The 27,939-nt window shown below is 35.3% G+C and overlaps 4 protein-coding genes across 4 annotated transcripts; all 4 read right to left on the bottom strand.

Annotated features, from left to right (window-relative positions):
* Positions 1–2,885: 2,885 nt before the first annotated feature.
* On the bottom strand, positions 2,886–3,854 carry LOC144629719 (adenosine receptor A3-like). The gene has a single exon (XM_078487938.1). The coding sequence runs from the start codon at positions 3,852–3,854 to the stop codon at positions 2,886–2,888; it is 969 nt and encodes a 322-aa protein (XP_078344064.1).
* A 4,542-nt stretch (positions 3,855–8,396) lies between these two features.
* LOC144629718 (uncharacterized) lies at positions 8,397–9,272 on the bottom strand. Its single transcript, XM_078487937.1, has one exon. The coding sequence runs from the start codon at positions 9,270–9,272 to the stop codon at positions 8,397–8,399; it is 876 nt and encodes a 291-aa protein (XP_078344063.1).
* Positions 9,273–22,420: 13,148 nt separating this feature from the next.
* On the bottom strand, positions 22,421–23,468 carry LOC144631084 (uncharacterized). Its single transcript, XM_078489461.1, has one exon. It carries the CDS (start codon positions 23,432–23,434, stop codon positions 22,496–22,498), a length of 939 nt encoding a protein of 312 aa, XP_078345587.1. The 5' UTR covers positions 23,435–23,468; the 3' UTR covers positions 22,421–22,495.
* A 1,473-nt stretch (positions 23,469–24,941) lies between these two features.
* Positions 24,942–27,252, bottom strand: LOC144629717 (uncharacterized). Its single transcript, XM_078487936.1, has 3 exons — positions 27,233–27,252; positions 26,807–26,895; positions 24,942–25,864 (listed from the first exon to the last, which is right to left on the bottom strand). The coding sequence occupies exons 1-3, from the start codon at positions 27,250–27,252 to the stop codon at positions 24,993–24,995; spliced, it is 981 nt and encodes a 326-aa protein (XP_078344062.1). The 3' UTR covers positions 24,942–24,992.
* Positions 27,253–27,939: the final 687 nt, after the last annotated feature.

Genomic DNA, 27,939 nt, shown 5'->3' with positions numbered 1-27,939 from the left:
AGGTTATAATTAATTTTCATCTACCTTGCAAAGTCTGTGCAGCTGATTCTTTCTCACTATGTTTGAACTAAACTCGGCAAAAAAGTTAGTAAAAATGAAATGCTTTTCACGTGTATATTTACAGTTAAAGAATAAGGATGGAATGTCTATTTATTCCTTCCTAGAGTCGTTGTTAGGAATGAACAGGAAAGCTTTACAATCTTTTCTTTTGATCGTTTTCTTTTCATCTAGTTGTCTTTACAGAGTATTCGCCTAACCAATTTTCTGACTTCATTTCGAATATCTTTCATCCTCCACAAATAAAGAATGGGATTAAGCGAAGAAGACAAAAATACAAACATAAATTGCACATAGAAAGACACCAAAAATGTTGTCCTATTTTTTTTCGTAACAAACGGCAACCCCAAACATATAGCCATTGGCAAGTATCCTAAATAAAATATACCTAAAATATAAAGGATAGAATACACAGATTTCTTGTATTTCTCAAGGTTGATTGCTGATGGAGCAGCGTTTTGGGACGAGACATTGGCGTGAATTTGCTGCTGCTGATGACGACGAATTATTCGGAATACTTTGAAGTAAGCTGCTGAAGTAACAAAAAAGCAAAACAGTACAACTGCCATTGTAACAAACAAGTATTCATAACTAAAAGTGCGTTTAACACGATAAAAAACCAAATGAATTGGAAGGAGAAACAGTCCTGTTATAATAAGATAGAGGCGACGAACTGTTACCAATGATCGCCGACTCATGTGCAGCCATCGTTCAATGGACATGAATGTTATGACGAATAACGTCGTGAATAAAAAGTACTCGAGGCAACCATCACGAATAGATCTTTTTAAATAAATGTGGACTGCTGTCATTGTTAGATCGTTTGATCAGAGGATGCGGATCAACTCATATGCTGCGAAAAGTGGTTCGGTAATAATTCCAGTACAAAAGTCAGTGAAAGCCAATCCAGCGAGCAGAATGTAAGAAGGTGTTCTGAAAGATGGGTTCCTCCAAATTGCCGCCAAAACCAGAGCATTTCCCACTACTGCTACTGGCGACAAAACAGCAATTGCAACTAAAGATGGCAGGGATACTTTATATAAATCAAAAATGTGGTTTTTTGGATCACAGTGAGAGATAGACGTGTTGAAAGAAGGTTGGAGAAGTAAACACGTTGTGTTGTTCGACATTGATATTCTTTTTGGTGATGACAGTTGAGCTTATATTGTCCTTATAGTTACGTTACATCAGGAAAGTTACCCTTTTGAAGGAATACTCCGTTGAACCAGTTAAAAGCTTAACTTTTGGGCCGATAACAAGAACTCATTTCTTATCATAATGTGGCCGAATTTTTAATTATCTTTACCTCCCTTATCGTGATTGGATGTTTGTTCTTAGGAAGGCAAACCATTGAAATACAAATGACAATTCACTATAGACTTGATCAAACGGAACTGACAATTGAACTGCATATATAAAGCCTTTCTTAGGTTAATAAAGTAGACATGATTACATTCAATAGCAAATGTCGTGCGGCTTAAATTTTAATTAGGTCGAAATTAAAAAAACTGTAATGGAGTAGCTTTATTAAAAAAACAGTAAAAATCAAAAATAACTCATATGGTTCATTCATATTTTAAAAGCAAGTTTGTTTTTTTTTCCTTTCTCCCCTCCTCAATGGAAGGTCTCATTAATTTTTAATTATTTACAGACCTATTGTTTTTTCAAAGTTATTATAGTTAAATAAAACTACCTCCAGCAAGCACCGGGATGCTAGGATGCGTAGCTTTTCTCTGATCAGTACCAAACAACAACAACAACAACAACAACAACAACAACAACAACAGAAAATCGTACTTTTGGGGGTTCTCACACAAGTCAAATGAAAAAAGAAGGAAAGAAAGAAAGAAAGAAATGCTTTTCTTTTAATATCTAGCTTTTTTCAGATTGTTTTAGTTTTTTTAGTACATTAAGCTACCTCCAGCAAGGCTTAACCCTGGAGATGGCTAGCTTTCCTCTAATTATAAAATTCCAACTTTTTATTAACAGGGATTTTTACATGAGTGGCAGAGCAATCCAAAGAGTGTAGCCATTTAATAAACAGAAGAATGATTCCTAAAATAAAACAAAATAAAACCTTGCTGCATGTTTTTTCCAAAATATAAAATATTAACTAAGGAAGGAAAAGCTTCGCTACATACTTAGAAGCGATCGGTTTCTTTTCTACACATATTGTAATGTAAATATTATTCTCTAAATAGTAATACAAAACTTAAAAAGATTAATTGATGTTGAGAAGGACAATTGAAAAATTGTTGTTCTATTGATGCTGGCTTCCTCTTAAAGATGCACTGCCCTTTAGCCACGTTTCGAAACGAAAACCAATATAATAATAATATAATAATAATAATAATTAAAATTTATATAGCGTAACTTATATATAAATACTCAGTTGCGCTTAAAAATGAGCTAAAATTAAGAATTAAAATGAAAATGAAATAAGAAAACTATTTACATTCTTCAACCTAAATAAAACAGAGAATTGATGAAACAGCTTAAGAGAACGAACAGATTAAACATGTCAAATGTCACTGTTTTTGATTGCGCGTCATAAGAACAATTTAAGTATACAGCATATCTTCTAGTTTTGCCATAGTATTTTTATCAACTGCAGTTTTTAATTAATTTTTATTTACCTTGCAAAGATTGTGCAGCTGATTCTTTCTCACTCTTGTTTGAGCTAAACTCGGCAAAAAAGTTTATAAAAAATGCTTTTCATATATTTATTTACAGTTAAATAATATGGGTGCAATGTCTATTTATTCCTTTTCCTAGATTCTTTGTTGGGAATGAACAGGAAAGCTTTACAATCTTGGCTTTCTTTTCATCTAGCTGTCCTTACAGAGTAGTCTGTTAACCAATTTTCTGACTTCATTTCGAATATCTCTCATTCTCCACAAATAAAGAAGAGGATTAAGGGAAGAAGCCAAAACTGCAAGCACAATTGACACATAGAAAGACACCGCAATTAATTTCAAATTTTCAATAGCAAACAGCAACCCCAAACTGATAGCCATTGGCGAGTATCCTATATAAAAAATAACTAGGATATAAAGGATCGAGAACACAGATTTCTTGTATTTTTCAACGTCGATCGTTGGTTGAGCAAAGTTCTGCGACGACTGGTTGGCGTGAATTTGCTGTTGATGACGACGTATTATTTGGAAAACTTTAAAGTATGCCGCTGAAGTAACAGAAAGGCAAAACAGTATTACCGAAATACTAGCAAAATAGAATGCCGTGTTATTATCTAATTGGTCTTTAATATGATAAAAAAATGAAGGAATCGGAAGGAAAAATAGTACCGCAATAATACGATAAAGGCGACGCACTGTTACTAATGACTGCCGACTCATGTGCAGCCATCGTTCAATGGACATGAATGTTATTATAAATGACGTCAGATGAAAAAAGTACTCCAGAAAACCGTCGCCAATAGCTCTTGTTATGAAATAAGATGTTGGCCAACTGTTTTTGTCAGATGGGTTGATCAGAGGATCTATCAAGACGATCAACTCATTTGCAGCAAAAAATGGCACTGTAATAATTCCAGTACAAAAGTCAGTGAAAGCCAACCCAGCGAGCAGAATATAAGAAGTTGTTCTGAGAGACGGGTTCTTCCAAATTGCCGCCAAAACCAGAGCATTTCCCACTACTGCCACTGGCGATAAAATGGCGACGGCAACTAAGGATGTCAGCGATACTTCATAGACATCAATAGTTTGTTTGTTTGAATCACAGTGAATGTTGAACGCGTTGAAAGAAGCTTGAAGAAGTAAGGTTGTGTTGTTCGGCATTGATGTTTTTCTTGGCGATGTAAATTGATGATTTTCTTATAGTTTTTTTTTAACAAGGAAGTCAACGTTTTGAAATCACACACCTCTGAACCAGTTACAAGGTTCGATAACAAGAACTGATTTGTTGTTCGTAACGTCGTGAAATCTTAAATGAACTTTACCTTTCTTATCTTGATCAGGAGGAAACCAATGAAATACAAACTACATAAAAAACCCAATCAATCAAACAGAATTGTCTATTCATTGGCAGATAAAAAGCCTTTTGTGTGACAAATCCATACTCTCTTTCTTCGTCTAATAATGTAAACATAGCTAAATATAATTACAAATATCGTGCTTCTTGTATATTTTAAAGTGCACCTAACCCCTGCGGCAATACTTTCAAAATTGATTCTACATGAGTTAGAGAGTTGAATGGTTAAATATTTCTTCATCCCAATGTTGCGTTTTTAAGTTATGAAGGTTTATTTTTCCAATATGTTAATGAGTATGATGTCTACCCAGGCTTTTAAGCATACTTGTTTTGCTTATATCATTATTTACTCGCCATTACAAGACACCAAATTTACAATAAAAATTGTGGAAATTGCGAGTATTATGATAATGCTTTTTAAATACTGCTTGTGTGAACCAGTCAAAATCTGTATATTGAATGAAGACTGGGTAGACGTCATACTCATTAACATATTGGAAAAATAAACCTTCATAACTTAAAAACGCAACATTGAGATGAAGAAATATTTAACCATTCAACTCTCTAACTCATGTACAATCAATTTTGAAAGTATTGTTTCGGGGGTTAGGTGCACTTTAATAAGGTGGAAAATCTTGAAAGAATAGCTCTATAGTAAAGATAAAGGGTTAAAATCAAAATTAAAATTGACAATTTCTTTCTTTATATGGTTTACTCATAGTTTGACGAGACGAGAAATTTTAGAATGCATACAGAAGCGGGTTAACCTTCCTTGAAAGAAGTCTTTCTTTCATTTAAGTTTGATAATTTCCTGAGTTATCTGAAAATGCAAATTTACTTTGGACTTCCATTAACCTCCAGCAAGGCTTAACCCTGGAAATGCCTAGCTTTTCTCTAATCAAAAAGCGGAAAAAAAACTTTTTTTAAGGCCTCTTTTTTAAAAGTGAAATGCTGTTCTTTTAGTATCTAGCTTTGTTTAGAGTTGTTTTTTATTTTTTTTAATTAATTAATCTCCAGCAAGGCTCAACCCTAGAGATGACAGGATTTTAATTTTAAATCGCTGCTTCCGATTGAGTCAATTGAACGTAGTTAAAAAAAAACCGGACGTATTCAAACATTTCTTCCAGCTTCACGATTGTTGTATATTAGCAAATGCAGTTTTCAATTATTTTCATCTATCTTGCGATCATTGTATATCAGTAAGTGATAATAAGTGTGTTGGAACAAACTGACTTGAAAAAGCAATTGAAGGCAGGAGAAATTCTCTCCATTTGTTAATATATGGTGTACATAATTGAAACGAATGGACAATTTATTTTTCTATTTCAACTTTAATGAAGCAATCGTAAATAAACTTACTAAATGAAGTTTCGAAAGTTCGAAATTTTAAAAAAAGTATTAAGTTGTGCTGCCGAGTTTAGCTCAAACAGAGAGAGAAAGAGTCAGCTGCACAATCTTTACAAGAAAGATGAAAATTAATTAAAAACTGAAGTTCGTGATTTAATAACTATGGCAAAGCGAGAAGATATGACTGTATACATTAATTGTTCATCTAGCTGTCTTTACAGAGTATTCGTTTTAACAATTTTCTGACCTCATTTCTAATATCTTTCATTCTCCACAAATAAAGAAGAGGATTAAGGGAAGAAGACAAAAGTGCGAGCACAATGGACACGTAAAAGGACAACCCAATTATTTTCATGTTTTTCGTTCCAACCATCATCATCCCTAGAGTGATAGTCATTGGCAAGTATCCTATATAAAAAATAACCAGAATATAAAGGATAGAAAACACGGATCTCTTGTATTTCTCAAGGTTGATTGCTGACTGAGCAGAGTTTTGAGACGATTCATTGGCGTGAATTTGCTGTTGATGCCGACGAATTATTCGGAAAACTTTAAAGTATGACGCTGAAGTGACTGAAACGCAAATCAGTATTACTGACAAACTAGCAAACCAAAATGCTTTGCTATATGGGTCTTTAACATGATAAACTGCTAATGGAATTGGAACGAAAAATAGTACCGTAATAACAGGATAGAGGCGGCGAACTGTTATCAGTGATCGCCGACTCATGTGCAGCCATCGTTCAATGGACATGAATGTTATGATAAATAACGTCAGATTAAAAAAGTACTCGAGACATCCAACGCCGATAGCTTTTGTTATCAAATAGAATGTTGGCCAACCGTTTTTGTCAAGTGGGTTGATCAGAGGATCTACCAAGGGGATCAACTCATTTGCAGCAAAAAATGGCTCGGTAATAATTCCAGTACAAAAGTCAGTGAAAGCCAATCCAGCGAGTAGAATGTAAGAAGGTGTTCTGAGAGACGGGTTCGTCCAAATTGCCGCCAAAACCAAAGCATTTCCCACTACTGCCACTGGTGACAAAATAGCGATGGCAACTAAGGTAAGCAGCGTAACCTCATAGAATTCAAAGCTGTGGTTTTGTGTATCACAGTAAAATTTGGACGTGTTGAAAAAAAGTTGGAGAATAAAACATGTTGTGTTGTTCGGCATTGACATTCTTCTTGGTAATGACAATTGAGGTTATGTTATAGTTTCTTTAAATCAGGAAAGTTTAGGTTTTGAAAGCATACTCCTCTATACCAGTTACAAGCTTAACCGTTGCGCCAATAACAAGAACTGAATTATTGATTTTAACGTCGTGCAATCTTAATAAACCTTACCTACCTTGATTAAATGTTTGTCCTAAGAAAGAGGGAAACCAATGAAAATATAAACTGTATACAAAACAAAGCAAACAAATAGGACTTTCTATTCATCGGCACATAAAAAGCCTTGTGTTTGACAAATCCATCCAGTCTTTCTTAGTTTAATGAAGTAAACTTCGTTAGAGGAGCTTCAGTAAAGGTGAAAGATGAAAATCAAATTAAAAATTGACCATATCCTTATATGATTCATTCATAATTTAAAAGAACCTTTTGTTGTTTGAGTGGATATTGTTTGAATGATCCAGAAACTTCGTTATTGAAACACCGTCAACCTTCCATTCAATGAGGAGTCTATTTTGAGGATTTGCAGTGTTATCAGTGAATTCAGAGTAATTTTGGATTTCTATTAATCTCCAGCAACGCTTAACCGTGGAGATGCCCTGCTTTTCTTTGATCGCAAAAGCAAAAAAAAAAAAATCAAGCTTTTTTGGCTCTCTTAGTCAAAAAAGTAAAAAGCTATTTTTCGTTAATAATATGTAGCTTTGGTTTCTTACTAAGAAAAGTTACCTCCAGCAAGGGTCAACCTCGGAGACAGCTAGCATTTTTTAATTAAAAAAAGCACACGAGTTATACACAAGAAAACTGAGTCATTCAAAAGTTTAATGAAATGGAAAATTATAAACAGCACTGAAGGGGCGAACAAGTCACTGCCTCCGATTTTCAATCAACTGAACTGTGTTGAAATAAATTACATATACAACCATTTTTCCATGACATTTTTTTATTAATTTTCATCTACCTTGCAGAGATTGGATCTCTAGGTTTAATAAGTGTGTTTGACTGACTGATTCAGCAAAACAATTGAAGACAGGAGAAACGCTCTTCATCTGTTTATATTTGGAGGTGAATAATTTGGATAAAATGTCTATTCATTTTTCTTTTCCAACTTTTATGAAGAAATAGTTATTAAACTTGACTTCTATAAATATTAAATTTTAGGTTAACATAAAGCTTACAATCTGAATAAAAACATTTAGAATTTTAAATAAGAATGTTTTCGTTTGCTGGTCAAGGGAACTTTAATTAAAAGTGTGATTAACTATTGAAAAATAAATAACAATATAAAAAATATAGCAATCAATCATCTCACTTTTATTCAGCTTAGTAATTATACGCAGTTTGTACACAGGGTTTTATCTTCATGATATCGTGACTTTGTTTGACCAAAAGGTGCTATTCATTTATTTACATGTAGGGTTTAATAACTTGGGTATGAAAAGTCTATTCATTCCTTTCTTTCGATTTCAATTTCAATAAAAAGATTGCGATTATTCTTGCTTATACTTGATGCACAAATTTGCTATTTGAATTAGAAAGGGGGATTACATATCATTTTCATTAATCTAGAAAACATTCTTCGCATTATTTCTACATCAGAATATATACAGATTAATAATCTTTACTTTTGTATTTTTACATGAGCTACAAACCTCGTTCTATCTTTGGATTAAATCATCCATTTATGCTGGCGGCACTTTGCCCAAGCTCCAAAAAGAACCACATGTAGTAGTTTTGTAATTTAAATATGTCGTGTGCATATTTATTTTCCCTTTCTAACATTTCAACAATTCCGCAAATAATATACTTCTAATAGAAAGACATTTTCATTTTATCTAGTTGACTTTGCAGAGTTTTCCTTTAACCAAACTTGTAACTTCATTTCGAATATCGCTCATTCTCCACAAGTAAAGGATAGGATTTAGTGAAGAAGACAAAAATAAAAACACCATTGACAAATTAAAGAGTGGCTTTGTCGCAGATATGTACTTATTTCCCCAAAATAGATAGAGTCCAAAGGCAATAGCAGTGGGGAAATAACTAACATAGAAAATTGCTAAAATATAGAGGATGGTGAAAACTGATTTTTCGTACTTAGAAAAGTTGATCGCTGGTTGACCAGAGGCTTGAGATAAATAGTTCGCCTGAATTTGGCGCTGATGAGTTCGAATGATTCGGAAAACTTTAAAGTAAGCTACTGAGGTAACAATAAGGCAAAAGAGTAAGAATGACAAAGAAGCAATGTCTATAACTGGTGAAAAAATTGTGTTATTAAGAATGGCCAGTACGCGATATGCAACAATTGGAATCGAAAGGAGAAATAGTCCTGCAACTGTATAGGTGACACGGCGCACTGTAAGCAAAGATCGGCGAGTCATGTGTAGCCAACGTTCGATGGACATAACTGCTATAATGGACGTCGTCACAGGAATAAAATATGTGGCGGAGCCTTTTCCGATAGCTGTTATTATGAAGGACGTTTGCCTGTTGACAACTGTTTTCAGCTGAGGGTCTGCCAGTTGGATCAACTCCATTGCAACATAAAACGGCTGACTTATGAGCCCAGTGCTAAAGTCAGTGATGGCCAATCCAGTGAGCAGAATGTAAGATGGTGTTCTGAGAGATGGGTTCCTCCAAATTGCCGCCAAAACCAGAGCATTCCCTGCTACTGCCACTGGCGATAAAATGACGATGGCAATGGAAGTCGACATAGTTATCATATATAGAGAAATGTTGTGGTTTGTCCCATCATTGTCTAAGTTTCGGGACATGTTAAAAAAGCTAAACCAAGCCGTTGTGTTATTGCACATATTTATCTTCCTTCTGTTATACGAAGTTAGGTTGGTTCACCGAAAGAAAACTGTTCTCGGTTGCTTTACGTATGGAAACGAATATAAGACAGGTACTTTCGGGGAAATTTTGCAAATGGTTTTGTCTCTGTAACCATGATTAAATATTTGGATATTGAATAGTGAAAGCAATTGAATAAAATTAACTTCCGTCGCTCGCAAACAGTATTGCGCTCAATTTCAAAAAAGTTGAAGTATGAACCTATAATTATAGAACAATTAATTTAAGTCAGTAAACAACCTAAAAATATAATCAAAATTAAATTTGTCATTCGTGAATATGCTTATCAATGAAAACGTTACTGACATGTTTAAATCTTTTCATCTTTCTTAAAAACCTGTAAATTTAGATGACGTGTATCCATTTCCTACTGAAATACAATTTTCTTCTTTTAATTAATATTTCAACACTTCTCAGGTGAGTTTGTCAAATTAAGCTCGGAATGATTTGCGTAATATTTGATCTCCACAAATAGTAATTTGCAAAATTGTAGTTTGTTGTTTACAAAAATGACGTTTGATGTTAAAATTCAACTCGTTCACTCTCCCAGGCAAATGCGTTATTTTAACTTAATATTATTATTTTAATTCAAAATATTTCAAATAACCTTGGATGTTCTAAAACATTTAAGTCATTTAAAATTTTCAGCCAAATCCAATGTAACACTTAAAAAACAAACATTCTCATATAACGTTAAACCAAATGGAAGGCTGATTGGACAGCTAAAAAGGCCTAAATTTTTTTTTCCACAATTTTTCGGCTAGACAAAACTAACCTTCTTCAGGGCCTGAAAAAGCTAAGTAAAAATGGAAAAATACAATATTTGAAACAGTGCTAATTAAAAATATGAAATATGATTGGTTGACAAATATAGAAAGAAGAGACGTGAACTATTAAAGGCTGCTACAAAAATAATAATAATAAAGAACTGAAAATAATTAATTTGATGTATTTAAAGCAGAACTTTGGTTGAGAGGAGGTTTTGTAGGTGAATTAGTTACGTTATCGTACATGGCGTACAGCCTATAGCAAAGAAATGATGATTATTCTTTAGCCTACAAAACTGAGCCGTAAAATAAAGTAAGAACACTTCACCTGCTATTTAAAGTGTTACTAATCAGTGTTTTTCATAAGGTTTTTATATTCATTCAAGTTTACAAAGCGTACCGTAGTTTTTATAAAAGCTTTTAAGGGCTTTCATGGTTTGTAATATCCCTCCGCTGGGCCGATTTCTTTAGCAGTACGTTATACAAAAGAAGATATTTCCTGTAATTGCATTTAGCTTTATATTAAAACCTTTTCGTCACAATTTTAGCAATGACTTCTCAAAGATAGTCAAATATGTTTTAAAGACGTCACTGTACTATTTTAAAGAAAAGCGCGAGGCGTGATTATATTTCTTGGTAACTAAATTGCGCTTTATGAAAATAAATGGAAAGCGATTCGTCTCTTAGTGCTGCAATTGGTAATATCTTTTTATGTATCCTGTTCCTCCTAGATTAGATACCATGCATATAAACAAGTATGTATGTGTTGCTTTGGCAAAGCTCTGTTTGCTGGGATAATAAAAGACAAGACTACCATTTGGCAGATTTTGGCCACGGGTGTGGCCGTTTATTTTTTATATCAAGGATAGAAAGCTTAAAATATGGAAACCTTAAAGTATTATCCCAGCAAAGGTGAGGGAGAACCCGCCACAGCCCGCCATGAGGTACGAGTGAGCGGGCACCCCACCCGAAGCCAAAGCAACGGACACAACCCACTGACAATGTAATAGTAAAGAAGAGAACATAATTTTCACTAGCATATAACAGTGAAGAATATGGCCACTGGAAATTCTCATGACCACTGTAGCATTTAGGACAAATTAACCCAATAGCACAACAATCACAACTTAGAGTTTAGACCTATAAGCAACCTGAATGGCAATGGTAGGTTACAACAAGTGGGAAGTTTAGGTGAGACTGTAATCCATACAAAGTAAATTATAAGTATAGAGGTGCTATTTTTTTTAAACCATCCGTTTGAACACTAATTATTTTTGGCTTGTCATTTGCTGTACATACAAAGCATACCTAGTAATACATTGTAGGTACTGACTGAGCGAATAGATTGGACTGATGAAATTGCTAGACTAAGATAAAGCCAAGGACTAAAATAATATCCGAGGCCTATTTATTCAACATGATATAAGATTGTATGAAAATGCCAAGCAGGGGGGTAAAAGACATAAGCACATTCATGCGCTGATTCATTCAGGTCAGATACATTGGACATACAGTAAAGGGAGAATGTTTGACCTAAAGATTAATAGGTCCATGCTAACAACGCTAAATAACGAACATGTTTCTAACTAAGGTACATGAACCTGAAAGCACACTCTTAAGACAACCATAACTGTGAAGCGGCCCAAGTGCACTGTACACATGGCCAGTTGCACCGATAGATAGTTTTGTAAATTGTAACAAGAGAGTCTGTCCATGCATGACACTTGGCCCCTCCGCAAGTGTGATATACCATTATAATATAATTGGTTGTCAACTAAGCCCTTTTTACACCTGTACTTTAAAGATTGACCCCAGTAGAGCTGAGCAAATACAAACTAGATAACTAGTAAGTAAACGGAGGCCAGAAAAAACCTGCCACAAAAAACCCTGTAGGGAAAAATTGGTCAGGAAATCTGGGTAGGAACCAAGGCTCAAGCTCTAGCCCATCCTACAGGGCATTAACTTATGCTCAATTGTAATAAATATTAATTACTCTATACCAGTACAAGTGTGCTCACCCACCCAAAAAAGGGGGAAGGGGGACTGGAATTATTGCAATATGAGTCAAGGATAGAGTAATGCCAACTAGGAAATTTGCTTAAGTTATAAAAATATAAGTGGTCCACCACCATTTAGCCCCTGCTCAATTGTGCTGTCCCACTTATATGAACATATGATTAATCAAAAGTATCAAGTAATGTTTGACAGGTCTTAACTTAAATTCAGGTTGAACATAAATTTTGATAAGTTATTGTATGTAGCCTCAAATATTTGAGTTATTCTTAAGGTCAGAAAGCAATTAGCCCCTGCCCGAATTCTACCAATCTAATTTACAAGTAAATGTTTAACCATGAATCCAGGACTTACAGCCCATGCACGTCAACTTGGAACTAACTACATCCCAGTGGCCTTTGCTCGCACAATTTGATCCACAAATTAATTGGTTAGACAAGAATCAAGCAGCTCCAAAGAAAAGTTACACTCTGTTTAACTGAGTGGCCCTTGTTTACATGGTGAGATCCACAGAATTATTATTTTGTCAAATTTTGCTAAAATTAAAAGTTAAAAGAAGAAACAATTGGCCCCTGCGCAAATGCTTCCACCTTACAGTAACTTCTGTAACCAAACACAACATACAGTATGTAGCTCAGACTGTTGGCCCTTACGTGACAGTTCACCACTGCGATATTGCAACCACTGAAAATTGTTACGGGTGTAACCAAGTGGCCCCTACTGACAGTAGTTTGATAAACTAAATTATTATGAACTTTATGATCTGACAAATTCTCCTGATATTAAAAGTTATTCTCAAGAATAGGAAACAATTCACCCCTGCATAAAGGGCTCCAACCTAGTAAACTTTATAGCCACACAACAAGTATATCTCAGAATGTTGGCCATTGCATGACAGTTCAACCCTACTATATCACAAAAACTAAACATTGTTTCCATGTTTAACCAAGTGGCCCCTGCGCACATGGTTTGATAAACTAACAAGACGCCTAAAGCTTAAAGCTTAAAACCGGGCAGTTAATGTTTAACTACTTGATTAGGCAAGTGCAGCAAAAACTTTTAAAATACCATTTAATTGAGAAACACACAAGTCTGTGGTTTGTTTGTCCATGCTTGAACAAATTCCTGCTTAGGCTTCCAATTTTTTTGAACAATGAATAACCTCGGTATTTTTAGATTTTAGTTTTTATCCAAGGATAATGGAAGATTAGCTGAATAGCGCTATATAAATATTATTATTATTTATTATTATTATCATTATTATGCACTTAACAAAGTGCAGACTACTCATAAAATTTTGAACAGCTGTTCTGATAAGAAAACCATGAAAAAAAGGTTGCGCGATATAATCAAGCATGGATTTTTATTCAACCCCCCCCCCACCTCCCCCCATTCCCGCTTTTCTTAGCCAATCACCTTCGAATATCTCCCCTCCTACTCCGTCCTCCCCCATCCCCTGCAGCTTTCGACTCTACTCCTTCCCATAACACATTCTACTCTTAACCCTTCTCCCCGCCCTCCTCAGCACTTTTGTGATGGCGCCAGCCGAGCAGTAGTTTAGGGGCGAGTAGCTGTGACACACAAGTTTAATACGTTTTGTGTATTTCTTATCTTGAATAAATGAACTCAAACAGTTGAATAGCATTACAAATGATCTACGGCCAAAACAAACAAACAATTAGAAATAATTCGTTAAAAACTAAGAAGCGCACAAAAAAAGGAATAATAAAAAATTAGAAAGCTTTTTAGCTTTTAAACACGCCAGCTCTTCTTGTCAGTCTGATTCTTTGATCGAAAAACCTGCCTATATGCTGCATTTTGGGAAGCAGTCACGCAAACGCCAGTTCTTGCTTGCGTGATACATAACAGGTAATTTCTTCATCGCCGTTCGGTTCCGAGTGAAATTAAAAACCCTCGAATGAAAAACCAAAAAATATATTTCTTTCTCGCAAAAATGAGTGGAGTAACTAGAAAATTACAGTATTGGCTCTTGCTCGAATAAAACGAGTCACATAAATAAAATTAAATAAAAATAAAACGAGTTACATAAATATCAAGAATAACAGAAAAACTTCAAAACAAAATTACAAACGAAAATAAAAAGACTAAAAAAGGGCATGCATTAGATCACACGTACTAGATAACATTTGCTGTTAAAAATCCCAACTAAATGTGAAAAAAGAAAAAAAAAGATTCAAGATGAGGCCAAGAAACATTTGAATGGCATTAAAAATTTGAATACTTTAAATTAAAGCCGTAAAATTAGCCAAAGCGCAAGTTTTTATTTTTGCCGTCTATTATTTTACTCGATGGCTTTACCGATCCAAATTCCATTCTAGTTTGTAGAAATTATTATATTACTAACTTACATTTCCATTTTGTTTTCTGAGCTGAGCAAGAACCAAAACAAGGTTTATATTTTGTTGTGTAAACATTCAATCCGTCTGTGACACACAACTTTGTCGGTCCACTGTACACGGATGAAAATGGACAAAATGGACACAATTCTTGCTAAACAGAAAAAATCTTCAAAGTAGAGTCTGGCCCAAAAATGCTTTAGCTGCCAGCCGTTTTTAAAAGCAGAAGCTTGCTGCAAAAACATTGCGTGACTGACGTAAAAAAAGCTTAGTCAAAACAATCACCGGTTTCGCGCTCTTGTTCTCGCTTGAGTCGAACGCTTGAATATAAACACAAAAATATCCATTTCACGCTTTAATAACAGAAATCAGGGTATTAGACAAAATTTTAAATAGGAGAGTAATCTTAGCTCCTGCTGAGTAAATATCAAGAGTGCGGGATTTGAATCCTGGCCAAGAAACAGAAGAAAGCGGCCGAGCGAACTACTACGACAAACAAGGTAATCAAAAACATCACACGGTGCCTCAATCTATAAATAGATCTTGTTCGTTTCAAAAGCCTAAAAACCCAACTAAAACTTAAACAAATGAAAGAAACATGAAAAAAAGTTTCAAATGAATTTTTATTCAAGATGGGGTCAAGAAACATTTTGAAAGGCTTAAAGATTTAGAAAATTTCAAAACCGTGAAAGTTTGCATGCCGTGGTAGAATTTAATTACAATTAATGAAATTACCCGCAGTGGCACCAAGATTTCATTTTGTAGACCATTTGTTTTACTTGCTGGCTTTACGGATCCTTTCAAAAATTCCATCATACTTCGTAGAAAAACTATACATTACCATTTTGTTTTCTGAAGTCTTGGGAAGTGTGTAAGTAAACACTGAAATAAAGCTTTTTCTTCAAGAATCAAAATAGAATTAAAGATTATTTTGCTGTGCAAACATTCAATCGTCTCTGATACGCGACTTTGCCGGCTCAACTGTGCACGGATGAAAATGGACATGATTAATTCGGAAAGTATCTTCAAAGAATTATTCTGGCTCAAAAATGCTCCAGCTACCAGCCTTTTTTAAGCAGTTTAATATGCGTAAAGCTTGCTTCAAAAACATTGCGTGACTGACATAGCGGTTTGGACCTGTCAAAACAATCACCGGTTTCGCAACCCAGTACTCTCTTGAGTCAAACGCTTGAATAACATTAACACATATATTTCACGCTTAACAGAAATCAGGGTTTTAGATAAAATTTTAAATAGAAGATTGATTTAATAGCTCCTGCCGAGTAAATATCAAAAGTGCGTGTTTTGAATCCTGGCCAAGGAAGCGGCCGAGCGGGTCTGGAACGATTTACCGACAAGACTACTACTACGACGAAAAAATTCCGGGCGATTTATGAACCGGGCCCGGCCCAGTCTCTGCCCGGTTAATTATGACCTACATGAACTGTCAAAGTTTGCTAATATTTAAAGTTATTCTCAAGAATAGGAAACAATTGGCCCCTGCGCAAGTGCTTCCAACCTAGTGTATTATATAACCAAACAGAACAAATCTAACTCAGACTGATGGCTGTTGTGTGACAGTTCAGGCCTACTATATTACAAAAACTGAAAAAAAAAAATGTTCACCAGTTTAACGCCAAGTGGCCCCTGCGCACATGGTTTGATAAACTAGTTAGGACCTTTATGATCTATGGCTGGACTCCTTAGGAGAAACCGTTAAATGCTGCACTGGCTGTAGCAGGAAAACCAATGTACATAACTTCCTGAAGGGCTGAGGAACATCATCAATCATCATCATCGGCATCATCGTCTCAGAGAGGCGATGGTCGGCGCATCAGTGTCGACAGGCTCTTGAGCGACTTTTGAGGAACATCAGGTACAAGGCAAATAAATACAGGTCAGCAAGAGAAACTGTCCATCTGTCCGGAGCTGAAGAAACCTGTAAAGCTAATAAATAAAAACCTCCAAGTGGGTAGTAGGCCTAAAATAATAGCTAGACATCACAAGCAAAACAACCAAATGAGACAATTAAATGTCATCACAGGTTCTGAAATGTCTTCATATATGTACTCCACGAAAACAGGTTTTACCTTAACAGTATAGTATCTCATGAATGAAGTTTACCAGTTACAAACACGGTAATTTAACCCCAATAAATAAGTACACGCCATGAGGGTGTAGAAAGCCCGAACACGGAACATGACAAACTGAGGCACAATTAACCTCAAATTTAAAAGCAACATGTTGGCAGGGCAAAAATAGCCCAAACATAAAAGCATGAGAAAATGGGGTATAAAAATAATCACTCCAATAAATAGGTACGTGCGGTGAGGGTATATATAACCCAGGTGCAAGGCAAATAAATGCAGCTCAGCAGGAGGAACTGACCATTTAGAAAATGAATAATTTGAGGTACACTGACCAGAGCTGAAGAAACCTGTAAACCTTATAATAGAAACCTCCAAAATGGGTAGTTGGCCTAAAATAATAGCTAAATATCACAAGGGAAACAACCAAATGAGACCATTAAATGTCATCAAAGGTCCTAAAATGTCAGTATATATGTACGCCATGAGAACAGTTTTTTTTTTAGCTTAAAAGTACATATATCTCAGGAATTAAGTTTACCAGTTAACATAATGGTAATTTAATTTTGACACCTTGGATGAACCAAAATAATTACAATATTTTGGTGTTATAAGGCAAGAAATATCCAACCAACTGCACAGATGGTTTTTTGACTTTATAACATTGGTTTAAAAGGCAATATAGAACCTATCCTCATCTTTATCATACAAAGATATCAAATGAAAGGAAAAAACTTTGGGGGATTTAAGGACAGGGTATCACAAACAGAAGCTGAGGTATGATTAATATAACTAAATCCATCAGATTGTGCCTGATATGCTGCTCAAATGATGTTTAAGACAAGATTTAAGCATCCTTTTATGCTGATATTCTCAACATTGAGAACTGTATAATTGTATAAAAATTATTGTACCTGCACTTTCCGAAAGGTCAACATACATGTTGTACATCACTTACAGAAATTATTAAGGTAGTTGACTAACTCTTCAAATTAATGAGCTAAGAAGCAGGGAAAGAAAATGCTAATGACGTGCTTTGCATTTTTGAATAGCCTCGTATTAACGGATGAATATACAGTGTCTTAAATATGTAGCAAATAAGCTGATGAACCTTTGAGGCTATTAGTTGTTGTATTATAAAGTTGATATTGCAAGAATTTTCCTTTGCAATTATTGAAATATAAAGTTAGGTGTATTGGAATTCTTTCATTGGGATTCTAATAAACTCTAAATGGAGGGCACAGAGCCGTATTCTCAAAACCTTGTTAATGTAATGAAAAGAAACTTGTGTAATACATAAAAACTTAGATTAACCTAACGACACCAATTGGGAACAAAAAACCCCATTTATTGAAAAGACAAATGCATCAAGAATTGTTCCAATACCCTCCCTGACTAGCAAGGCCTCTGACCATAAAGAAGGTGGTGGTGGTACAGGTAGTGGGGGTGATGTCAATCAAAATAACCACATTAGAAAAGGCCCGAAAACTGGGGAAAGTTCTGCATTAAAGTTCTCTAGAATAATGGATAAGACCCAGTCCTTTAGGAGATTTAATTAATACTAATAACAATAAAAATAATAATAATAACAATAATAATAATAATAATAATATTAATAATAATAATAACAATAATAATAATAATAATAATAATAATAATAATAATAATAATAAGTGTGTGTGATCACAATCATTCACACAGTAATAACAATAATGATATTAATAATAATAATTCTAACAATAATAATAGTAAGTGTGTGTGATCACAATTATTCACACAACGGTGCGTAACACATGAATGGCACATGACAATGCAAACACAATGCCTGGCCGATAAAATCATGCTACACCGTGAATAGATAAACAGGCACAAGCCGGGTATAATTAACCCAGACTTGAAAAACCTGACAAAAATGGAGTATAAATAACTCCAATTTATAAACAACATGCTGGCAGGGCATAAGTAGCCCAAACACAAAGCATGATAAAATGGGAGATATAAATAATCACCCCCATAAATGAGTACATGTCGTGAGGGTATAAATAACCGAACACGGAACATGACAAACTGAAGTATGAATAACCTCAAAATTAATATAAAAACAACATGCTGGCTGGGCATAATTAGCCCAAACACAGAAGCATGAGAAAATGGGCTATTAATAAATAGATAAATAGATAATAAATAAATAGATAAATAGATAATAAATAAACTGAGGTATGAATAACCTCAAATATAAAAACAACATGCTGGCTGGGCATAAACAGCCCAAACACAGAAGCATGAGAAAATGGGCTATTAATAACCCTGTTATATAATAACATGCAACTATGACATGTAAACATGGTAAAATCAAGGTTTTGTCTACTCAAATATGTAAGCACCATGTCGGTAGCATAAAAGAAGTAGTCGGAAAAACACCCAAACATAAGTATTATACTAGAAACGAATTTAAATAACCAGGCAAAATGGCACGCAATATGATACAGGTAAAGTATGAACAAGACATTCCCAAATTGTAAGTAAGGAAAAACAATGGGGAACATATAAACTCCCAGAGTATCAGCATGATACAACGAGGCACAAATATCCCCAACTAAACATCGAAGAAGAGATAAACAAATCCCCGTTGATAAATAAATCCCCGTAGGAATATTATGAAGGTTATAAAAATTGAATCGAGCAAGGCAAAGCAAAAAGACAATAAAATCCTAACCTCAATAAAATAGTGAAAATTATAGCTGCAGGACAACAAACAAACAAACAAAGCCAAAAGGAAATTATTAAAGATTTGCCGATATCGTATGCTGCAAGCAAGATGGATTACAAGGTGTAAATTTAAAGTACACCACCAAAAGAATGCCGTTTGGCAGGCACACGTGTCCTAGGCGACAAAAACACCAAGCAATTCACTGTAGATCAGACGTGAAAGAGAGCTATTTCGCTTGTTCGCTATAAATTACTAGCTGAAAGCTGACGGTCGCCTCTGAAACTGTAAAATAATAAGCCATCTTGCTAGCAATCCAACCAAAAATCAGATACTTAACTTGTAAACTGAGCATCCTTGTTAGTCGTTACTTCGACAGGCTGCAATGGTTGGATCTCTGATTGTAGAATACAAGCGATTAAAGTTGATTGCTTGACCAAGCGACCAAGAAACTTTTCTTCACTCGAAGACGCCATAAGCGTAAAGGCGATGTAACCGCGCCTTCATGACCTGAAAGCCCGCGAAAATGTAACCGGAAGTGATAGTGGAGGGAATTTCACCGGAAGCTGGTTAATACTCACGAAACAAGCTACATAAAACCATTTATTTTTGCAAAATAAATATCCTTTATGTATATTTATTTTTGTTTTTTACACATATCTTGCATTTAGCTTAACAAGCTTAACAAGTCGCTTGAACAGGGATTGCCGAGAGATTTATATTTGTCAAAACATGATGTAAAAAGAAGTTTAGATCCTTCCTCTGCACTACAGTGCTGCAATTATAATATTTTGTCAGCCAATCCTTTAATTATTGCTTAAGGGGCATTTCTGATTTGTAATATCTCTCTGCTAGGTCTGAATTTAATCCGAGTAAAGTTGTTAACGGTTGGCTGTCAAAAAAACTAATTGAATTTTCTTTAAGACGATTTATCATTATGGCTGCTCAGAGATAAACAAGTAGTGTTTTTAATTAAATATCAGCATTTTCCAATAAATTCCATTCTCATGTAGAAACGGCGTTTATATATTATTCGAGGCTTTAGAATTAGAGGCTCATTGACCCGAGTAAGGGTGAGTGTTCCATTTCTTTCTGGAAATAAATTAAATAACCTTGGGTATTGAATATAACCACAGCCGAGCGAAATTGTTCATAAAATGAGCAGTATGTATTAATTGAATATCACTTAAACAAATACCAGACATAATGCGATTCAATCGCGTAAATTAAAATGCGCCTTCGTGGTGTTTTGAAATTTACAATCAAGCTGTTAACCTTTATCTTGATTTTCAAAAGACCAAGCCGAAGAAATCTATGCCGCACGAAAAGTGGCGAAGTGGCTTGTACTATATTATTACAGGCGTTTTTAGTTATACGTGTCTTGTAGCAGAGGTTTAGTGCCGCGCAAAGAAATCGCGTCATTTAGTCTTCACCATATTCCATTTTTGAAGCAAGAAACCTGTTTACAAGTGAATTAACTGAATAAGTATATGGGGCATTGGGAATAATGTTTAAAACTGCACCAAAGTGGCTTGCGCCGGCTACCAATTTTAGGCTTGGCAAGTCGATGATTTCTGCCCTTGCTTTGCGAGCAAAAAGCTCGACGCTCACCAAATTCCGTTGTCCGTTTTTTTTAGCTAGTATTAATAATAATGGGAGTTTGCAGTGGCATTTCCATAAAGTGGGTCTTCATTCACTGACACTGTAAATCTGAGGAAACAAATATTGTAAATCAAAGAGAAACTTGTTAAAAAATCCCAGCTGACATGAGGCTAACCAGTTGGGTGGAGGAGTTGAATTCGGGTCCACCGAAGACAAATCCATCTAGTGGCAGGGAGGAGGATTTGAACCAGGTACCTCGGATTACAAGTCCAGCGCCCTGACCACTAGGCCATGCTGCCTTCTTGTTACGCTAATAACGGCTCAAAGAAACATATCTTCAGGAATTAAACAAGACTGAAGCCGAGGCGTGATATTTGTTTCAAAAGTTAAATTTATTTACACATGAATTTAAGGTGTAGCTAATGACTCGGTCTCTTGTATCAAGTCTCCTCTAACGTTTCTTCATTAGAAATGCGATAGAAAACTGTTAAATCTACTAATACTTGTTATCTAATTGTCTTGACAAAACATTTTCTTAAATAAATGTCTGACTTCATTCCGAATATCATTCATTCGCCATAAGTACAGAAGAGGATTAAGTAAAGAAGATAAGTATACAAACACCGCTGAAACAGTGAAAAATAAAAATGTGTATTCAGTTATCGACAAATCACTACTAAAAGATAAACAAAGATAGATTACAAAAAGGACTTTTCAAAGCAAATCAGCGGCTACTGTCTTTGAACCGTACTGTTTCACAGCCATGCGTGAGACACGATTGTTCTTCTTGGTTACTGAACTGCGCCTTATAGAATTAAATGGAAAGCGATTTGCTTGCATCTTGTGCTGGATGATATCTTTTTATGTGTATTAAACTAATCGTATTGAATTTTATTTCTTTCTTTTCGTTGTTGATTGTTTTCAAAATTATGCTCAAAGTTAAACAAGTAGTGTTTTCAATGAAAGATCTGCATTTCTCAATGAATCTCATTTCAGATAGAATTTATCTTTATATATTATTTTTAGAATTAAAATTGGAGGCTCATTGGCCTAACTAAGGATTGATTTTCGATCGCTTTTTTCTGAAATTAATTAAATAACCTTGGGTGTCGAATATAACCACGGCCAAGCCGGGAAATTGGTCATAGAATGTCCAACACGTATTAATTATTATAAATTTTACGAAAACAAACACCACCAGGCCATTTTTGATTCAAGCGCGTACATGCAAATGCGCCTTCATCGGTGTTTTGAAATTTGTACTCAAACTGCTGACCTTAATTTTGATTTTGTATTAGCGGTACCTGAAGAAATTTATAAAAGACACGGAAGGTTTTGCACATTCCGCTGTCCATCTTTTTCGTCAGAAACGGTTTTAAGGAACATATCTTCAAGAATTAAACAAGACTGCTGAAGCCGAGATTTGATATTTATTTCAGTCAATTTATTAGAAATAAATTAATGCAGTCTGTGAAAGTCTCCTTAATCAGATCTCCTCTAACGTTTCTTCATTAGAGATGAAAAACTGTTCAATGAACCAATACATGTTATCTAGCTGTCTTGACAAAATATTTTCCTAACTAAACCCCTGACTTCACTTCGAATATCATTCATTCGCCACAAGTACAGTAGAGGGTTAAGTAAAGAAGATAAATATACAAGTATCTCTGAAACAGTGAAAAATATAAAAGTAAATTCAGTTATCGATAAAACTAGGGCTAACCCTAAACAGACAACTGTGGGCAAGTAACTTATGTAGAAAACAGCTAGAATATAAAGGATTGTAAAAACGGATTTCTTGTACTTCTCAAAGTTGATCGCTGGTTGAGCAACGTTTTGGGACAATTTGTTCGCGTGAATTTGCTGCTGATGACGACGAATTATTCCGAAAATTTTTAAGTAAGCTACAGATGTGAGAGTAAGGCAAAACACCAAAATTGAAATCATAGCAGTCCTAAGAAAGGAAGTACTGAAATCTTGAACGTAAGTCACAACCAACGGGATTGGAATGAGCAAAAGTACTGTAACAGTAAACCAGGCGCGGCGAACAGTGACTAAAGATCGACGAGACATGTGCAGCCATCGCTCAATGGACATGAGGGTTGTTGTCAGTATCGTGACTTGGAAGCTAACATACAAACTGCAACCTCTGCCAATAGCTCTTGTTGTCATAAAAGCAGTCGACCAGCTATTTGTGTCAGCTAAGATCATCTGATGGTCTGTTAGGTAGATCAACACATTCGCAACCAAAATAGGAATAACGATCAATCCAGTGCAAAAGTCGGTAAACGCCAATCCAGCGAGAAGAATGTAAGAAGGAGTTCTAATGGACGGGTTCCTCAAGATTGCCGTAAAAACAAGAGCATTTCCTGTCACTGCTATAGGCGAAAACAAGGTGAGGAGAACTGAAAATGAAACACTTGATGCATAAAAAACAGAATTTTTGTCGAGAGGAGGTATTGTAGGCGAATTAGTCATGTTATGGTACATGTTGATGCAGCCTATAGCCAAGAAATGAGGACTATATTTTAACCTACAAAACTGTGTTATAAAATAAGGTAAGATCACTTCACTTGCTATTTATAGTGTTGCTCATGGATTATTTTTTCAATAATATTCTTTTAATATCCAATCTAGTACACAAAGCATATTTTTCATTCAAAGCTTTTAAGCCCTTGGGTGATTTGCTAGCAATATCCCTCCGTTGGGCCTTTTTTCCCCGATTTCATCAGGGAGGACAATTAACATAGCAGTAGGTTGTCCGAAAAAAGATTTTTCTTGTAATTGCATTTAGCTTTTCACTGAAAACCTTATTGTCAGAATTCTAGCAATTACTACTCAAAGATAAATAAAGATATATTAAAGAATGATCTATAAGGCACAGCAGCCGCTGTTGTCTTTGTATCTTTCCATTTCAAAGAAAAGCGAAAGGCACGATTATTCTTCTTGGTAACCGAACTGTGCTTTATAAAGACAAATGAAATGCGCTAACCTGCAACTACTACAGATGATGATATCTTTTAAGTATATTATTTTTTAACAATTTTTCGATAGTACATGAATATGTCTAAGATTGAGCTAAAGAGTGAGCAGAAAATCGCCGAACGATTTATCTTTGCGAAAGTAAGTGGTGTAAAAAGATAAAAATCGTTTGTCTTTGCTAAAGTGCTGCAAATATAATATTTTTTCAGCCAATCCTTTAATTGCACTGTGAAGAGGAATTGGAGGTTTGTAATTCTCTCTGCAGCTGCGTCTTTTGAATTTAATCATAGTACATATGTAATGTTCTTAGCCGTTGGCCTTCGGAAAAGAGATATTGCACTAATTGAATTTCTTTGTATTAAAAAGATTTCTCATTATTACTGCTCAATGTAAACGAGTCGTGAGAACAAGCCAAAGAAATGTATATGCCACACGGATGGGTCTTCTTTGAGTGAGATTATGGTAGCAAAAATGACTGGCGTTATTTGCAGGCTTTCTTAATAGTAATACGTGTCTTGCAGGACCTCGCAGAGGTAGTGACGCCCAAAGAAATCGCGTCATTTAGACTTCACTATGTTCCATTTTTGGACGCAAGAAACCCGTTAACAAGTACACTAACAGTAACCTGAATCTGTAAAGCGGGTATTAGGAACAGAATATTAAATCAGTGCCAATGTGGCTTTCGCTGGCTTCAATTTCTAGGCTCGACAAGTCGATGATTTTTTTACCGACTGTTTTGTTACCACACTGACAGAATGTTAAAACTTGCACGACTGGATTCGGGCCTTGCTTGGTGAGCAAAGGCATCTCAGTTTTAAAAGCTCGACACTCATCCAAATTCCGTTGTCCGTCTTTTAGCTAATGTTTTGTTAATGACGTCTCAAAGAAACCTGTCTTTACGAGTTAAAAAGACTGAAGACGAGATGCGATAATTATTTCAAAAGTTAAATTTATTCAACATTAATTCAGAATGCAGCTCAGCGAGTCTCTTTGAACAAAAAATCTCCTATAACTTCCTTCATTAGAGATGCAATGGGAAACTGTTCAATCAACTAATACTTGGTATCTAGCTGTTAATACAAATCATTTTCTTAACTAAATCCCTGACTTCAGTTCGAATATCATTCATTCGCCACAAGTACAGAAGAGGATTAAGTAAAGAAGATAAACAAACGAGTATCGTTGATGCGATTAGAAATATAGAAGTGAATTCATTCATCGACAAAACTAGCACTGACCCCAAAGAGATAACTGTGGGCAAGTAGGATATATAGAAAAGAGCTAAAATATAAAGGATTGTAAAAATGGATTTCTTGTACTTCTCGAAGTTGATCGCTGGTTGAGCAACGTTTTGGGACAATTCGTTGGCGTGAATTTGCTGTTGATGAAGACGAATTATTCTGAAAACTTTAAAGTAAGCCACTGATGTAAGAGAAAGGCAAAATAGCAAAATTGAGATAACAACAACTCTAACTAAGAAAATACTGAATTCTTGAACATGAGTCACGGCCAACGGCATTGGAATGAGCAAAATTACTGCAACCATAAACGAGGCGCGGCGAACAGTGACTAAAGATCGACGAGACATGTGCAGCCATCGTTCAATGGACATAAATGTCATTATAAGTATCGTAACTTGAAAAAAGTACATACTGAATGCTCTTGCAATAGCAATTAATGTAAGTAAAGATGTCGGCCAGCTCTTTTCATCAGCTGAAATCATCTGATGGTCAGTTAGGTAGATCATCCCAATTGCAACCAAAAGAGGGTGATTAACTAACCCACTGCAAAAGTCGGTAAATGCCAATCCAGCGAGAAGAATGTAAGAAGTTGTTCTGAGGGACGGTTTCCTCCAGATTGCCGCCAAAACCAGAGCATTTAATGTTACTGTTACAGGCGAGGAAAGGGCGAGGGCAACTGAAGATGAAAGAGTTGACGCTTAAAAGACAGAATTTTTAGCGAGCGGAGGTTTCGTAGGTGAAATAGTCACGTTATGGTACATGGTGATGCGGTCTGTAGCCAAGAAGTGAGGAAGTATTCTTTAACCTACAAAAGTGTGCCGTAAAATAAAGTAACATCATTTCACCTGCTATTTGAAACATTCCCCACGTTTTTTTCATCAACAAAAGGTTTTTTTTTTTATATCCATTCTAGTTAACAAAGTCTTTATGGTTCCATGTGTAATATTTCTCGGTGGGTCTTTTTTCGCCAATTTCGTCGGGGAGGGCAATTTACATAGCGGACGGGTGTCCAAAAAACTGATAGATTCTGTAATTGCATTTATCTTTGCATAGAAAAAACCGTATCCATTCTAGTTAGCAAAGTATATAGCTTTGAAAGGCATTTATTGTTTGTAATATTTCTCCGTTGGGCCTTTTTTTTCGCTAATTTCGTCGGGGAGGGCAATTTAAATACCAGATACAGTAGGTGTCCAAAAAGTGATATATTCTGTAATTACAGTTAACTTTGTGCAGAAAACCTTATTTTCAGCATTCATCTTTAATTGCCGTAATATAGGGTAAAATGTTTAGATCGTTTCTCTTCACTACAGTACTGCAATTATAATATTTTCTCAACCAATACATTAATTGCACTGTTAAGTTGAATTGGCGGTTACGATTGTAATATCTCTCTTAAGCTTATTCTTTTGGATTAAATCCGTGTTATGTTGTTAACGGTTGGCTTTCAAAAAGAGATTTTGCACTAATTGAATTTTCTCTTTATCAAAACGATTTAACATTATTACTGCTCAGTGTAAACGAGTATATAGTGATAAGAAACCAAATAAATTCATATGCCACACGTAAGGTTCTAATTTGAATGAGATTATGGAAGCAGAAAATGGCTTGCCGTTATTGCAGGCTTTCGTAGTAATTATACCTGTCTTGCAGGCCCTCGCAAAGGTAGTGCGATCCAAAGATATCTTGTCATATAGTCTTCCTTGTATTTCATTTTTGGAAGCAAGAAACCTGTAGACAAGTAAATTAAGGGGACTATGTTACGGATTCTACCCGAATTTTAAACAGCCAAAAGTTATAGAGTTGAATCCCGATAACTCGAACCTTCACGGGAAATCGAAAAAGGTTCGAGATACCGGAAGTTCGAGTTATCGAGGGTAAAATTAGTAAGAAACTGACCTGAAGGGGAATCGAGAAAGGTTCGAGTTAGCGGGAGTTCGAGTTACTGAGGGTTCGAGTTATCGGGATTCAACTGTATTTGTGTCGCACGACACCTTGAAATAACAGTCTATTTTAATAAAAAAAATTGTTATGTTAGAGCACTGAAACTGTTAACTAGCATTATTGCCAGGTGATCTGTGACGTCATATTGGGGGACTGGGGAGAAAAATTTTAATGCCGTATCCCACAAACGCGCGCGGCCCGTAAGTTTGAGTTCGAAGCTTTCATGGCGGCTGTGATCAGAGCTCAGAGATTTCTTTTTGCGCCTTATCAAGCTAGCCATCAAATTGTAACGTATCACAGAGACAGTAGAAAATCATCATAGGATGGAGACCTTTCGGAATGGTAAATTCAGCATCCAAAAACGCGTACGTTTGCGGCGAAAACGTAGACGCTTGTAGCATCATGCACGTGAAATGCCGTGGATTTAATTTATTAAACTAACATCCTGACTGTAAGCCTGAATGTTTTGCTGTATGTGTTTGTTTTTTATGTCCTTTTAAAGTTCTGCGTTCAGGATTCAAGAGAATTAAAGATAACCGTTACTGTTAAGATCTCAGTGTGTTGTGTTTGTCAAAACATAAGCTTAAATATTGCCAAGTTGTCGGCCGGGAGGTCCGTTTCTTAAAAAGTCTAAAAAGCTGTGGCCGAGGTCTTGAGCGGGATTTAAACTTTATACCCAGTTTTCCAAAAAAATAAGACAGCACTATAAATACATAAAAATGTGCGTAGACAATAGAAAAGGCCAATTATTCTTATATACTAATAAAAACATTAGGGCGAATAACTTACTACCCGCCCAGGTGAATACTCTGTAAGCGTTAAATTTGGGCG

The sequence above is a fragment of the Oculina patagonica genome, chromosome 11 (genome assembly GCF_052425735.1).
Source record: "Oculina patagonica isolate OP01 chromosome 11, crgOcupat, whole genome shotgun sequence".
NCBI lineage: Eukaryota > Metazoa > Cnidaria > Anthozoa > Scleractinia > Oculinidae > Oculina > Oculina patagonica.
Note: the sequence above shows the minus strand (reverse complement) of the source record. Positions and strands in the feature narration are given on the sequence as shown.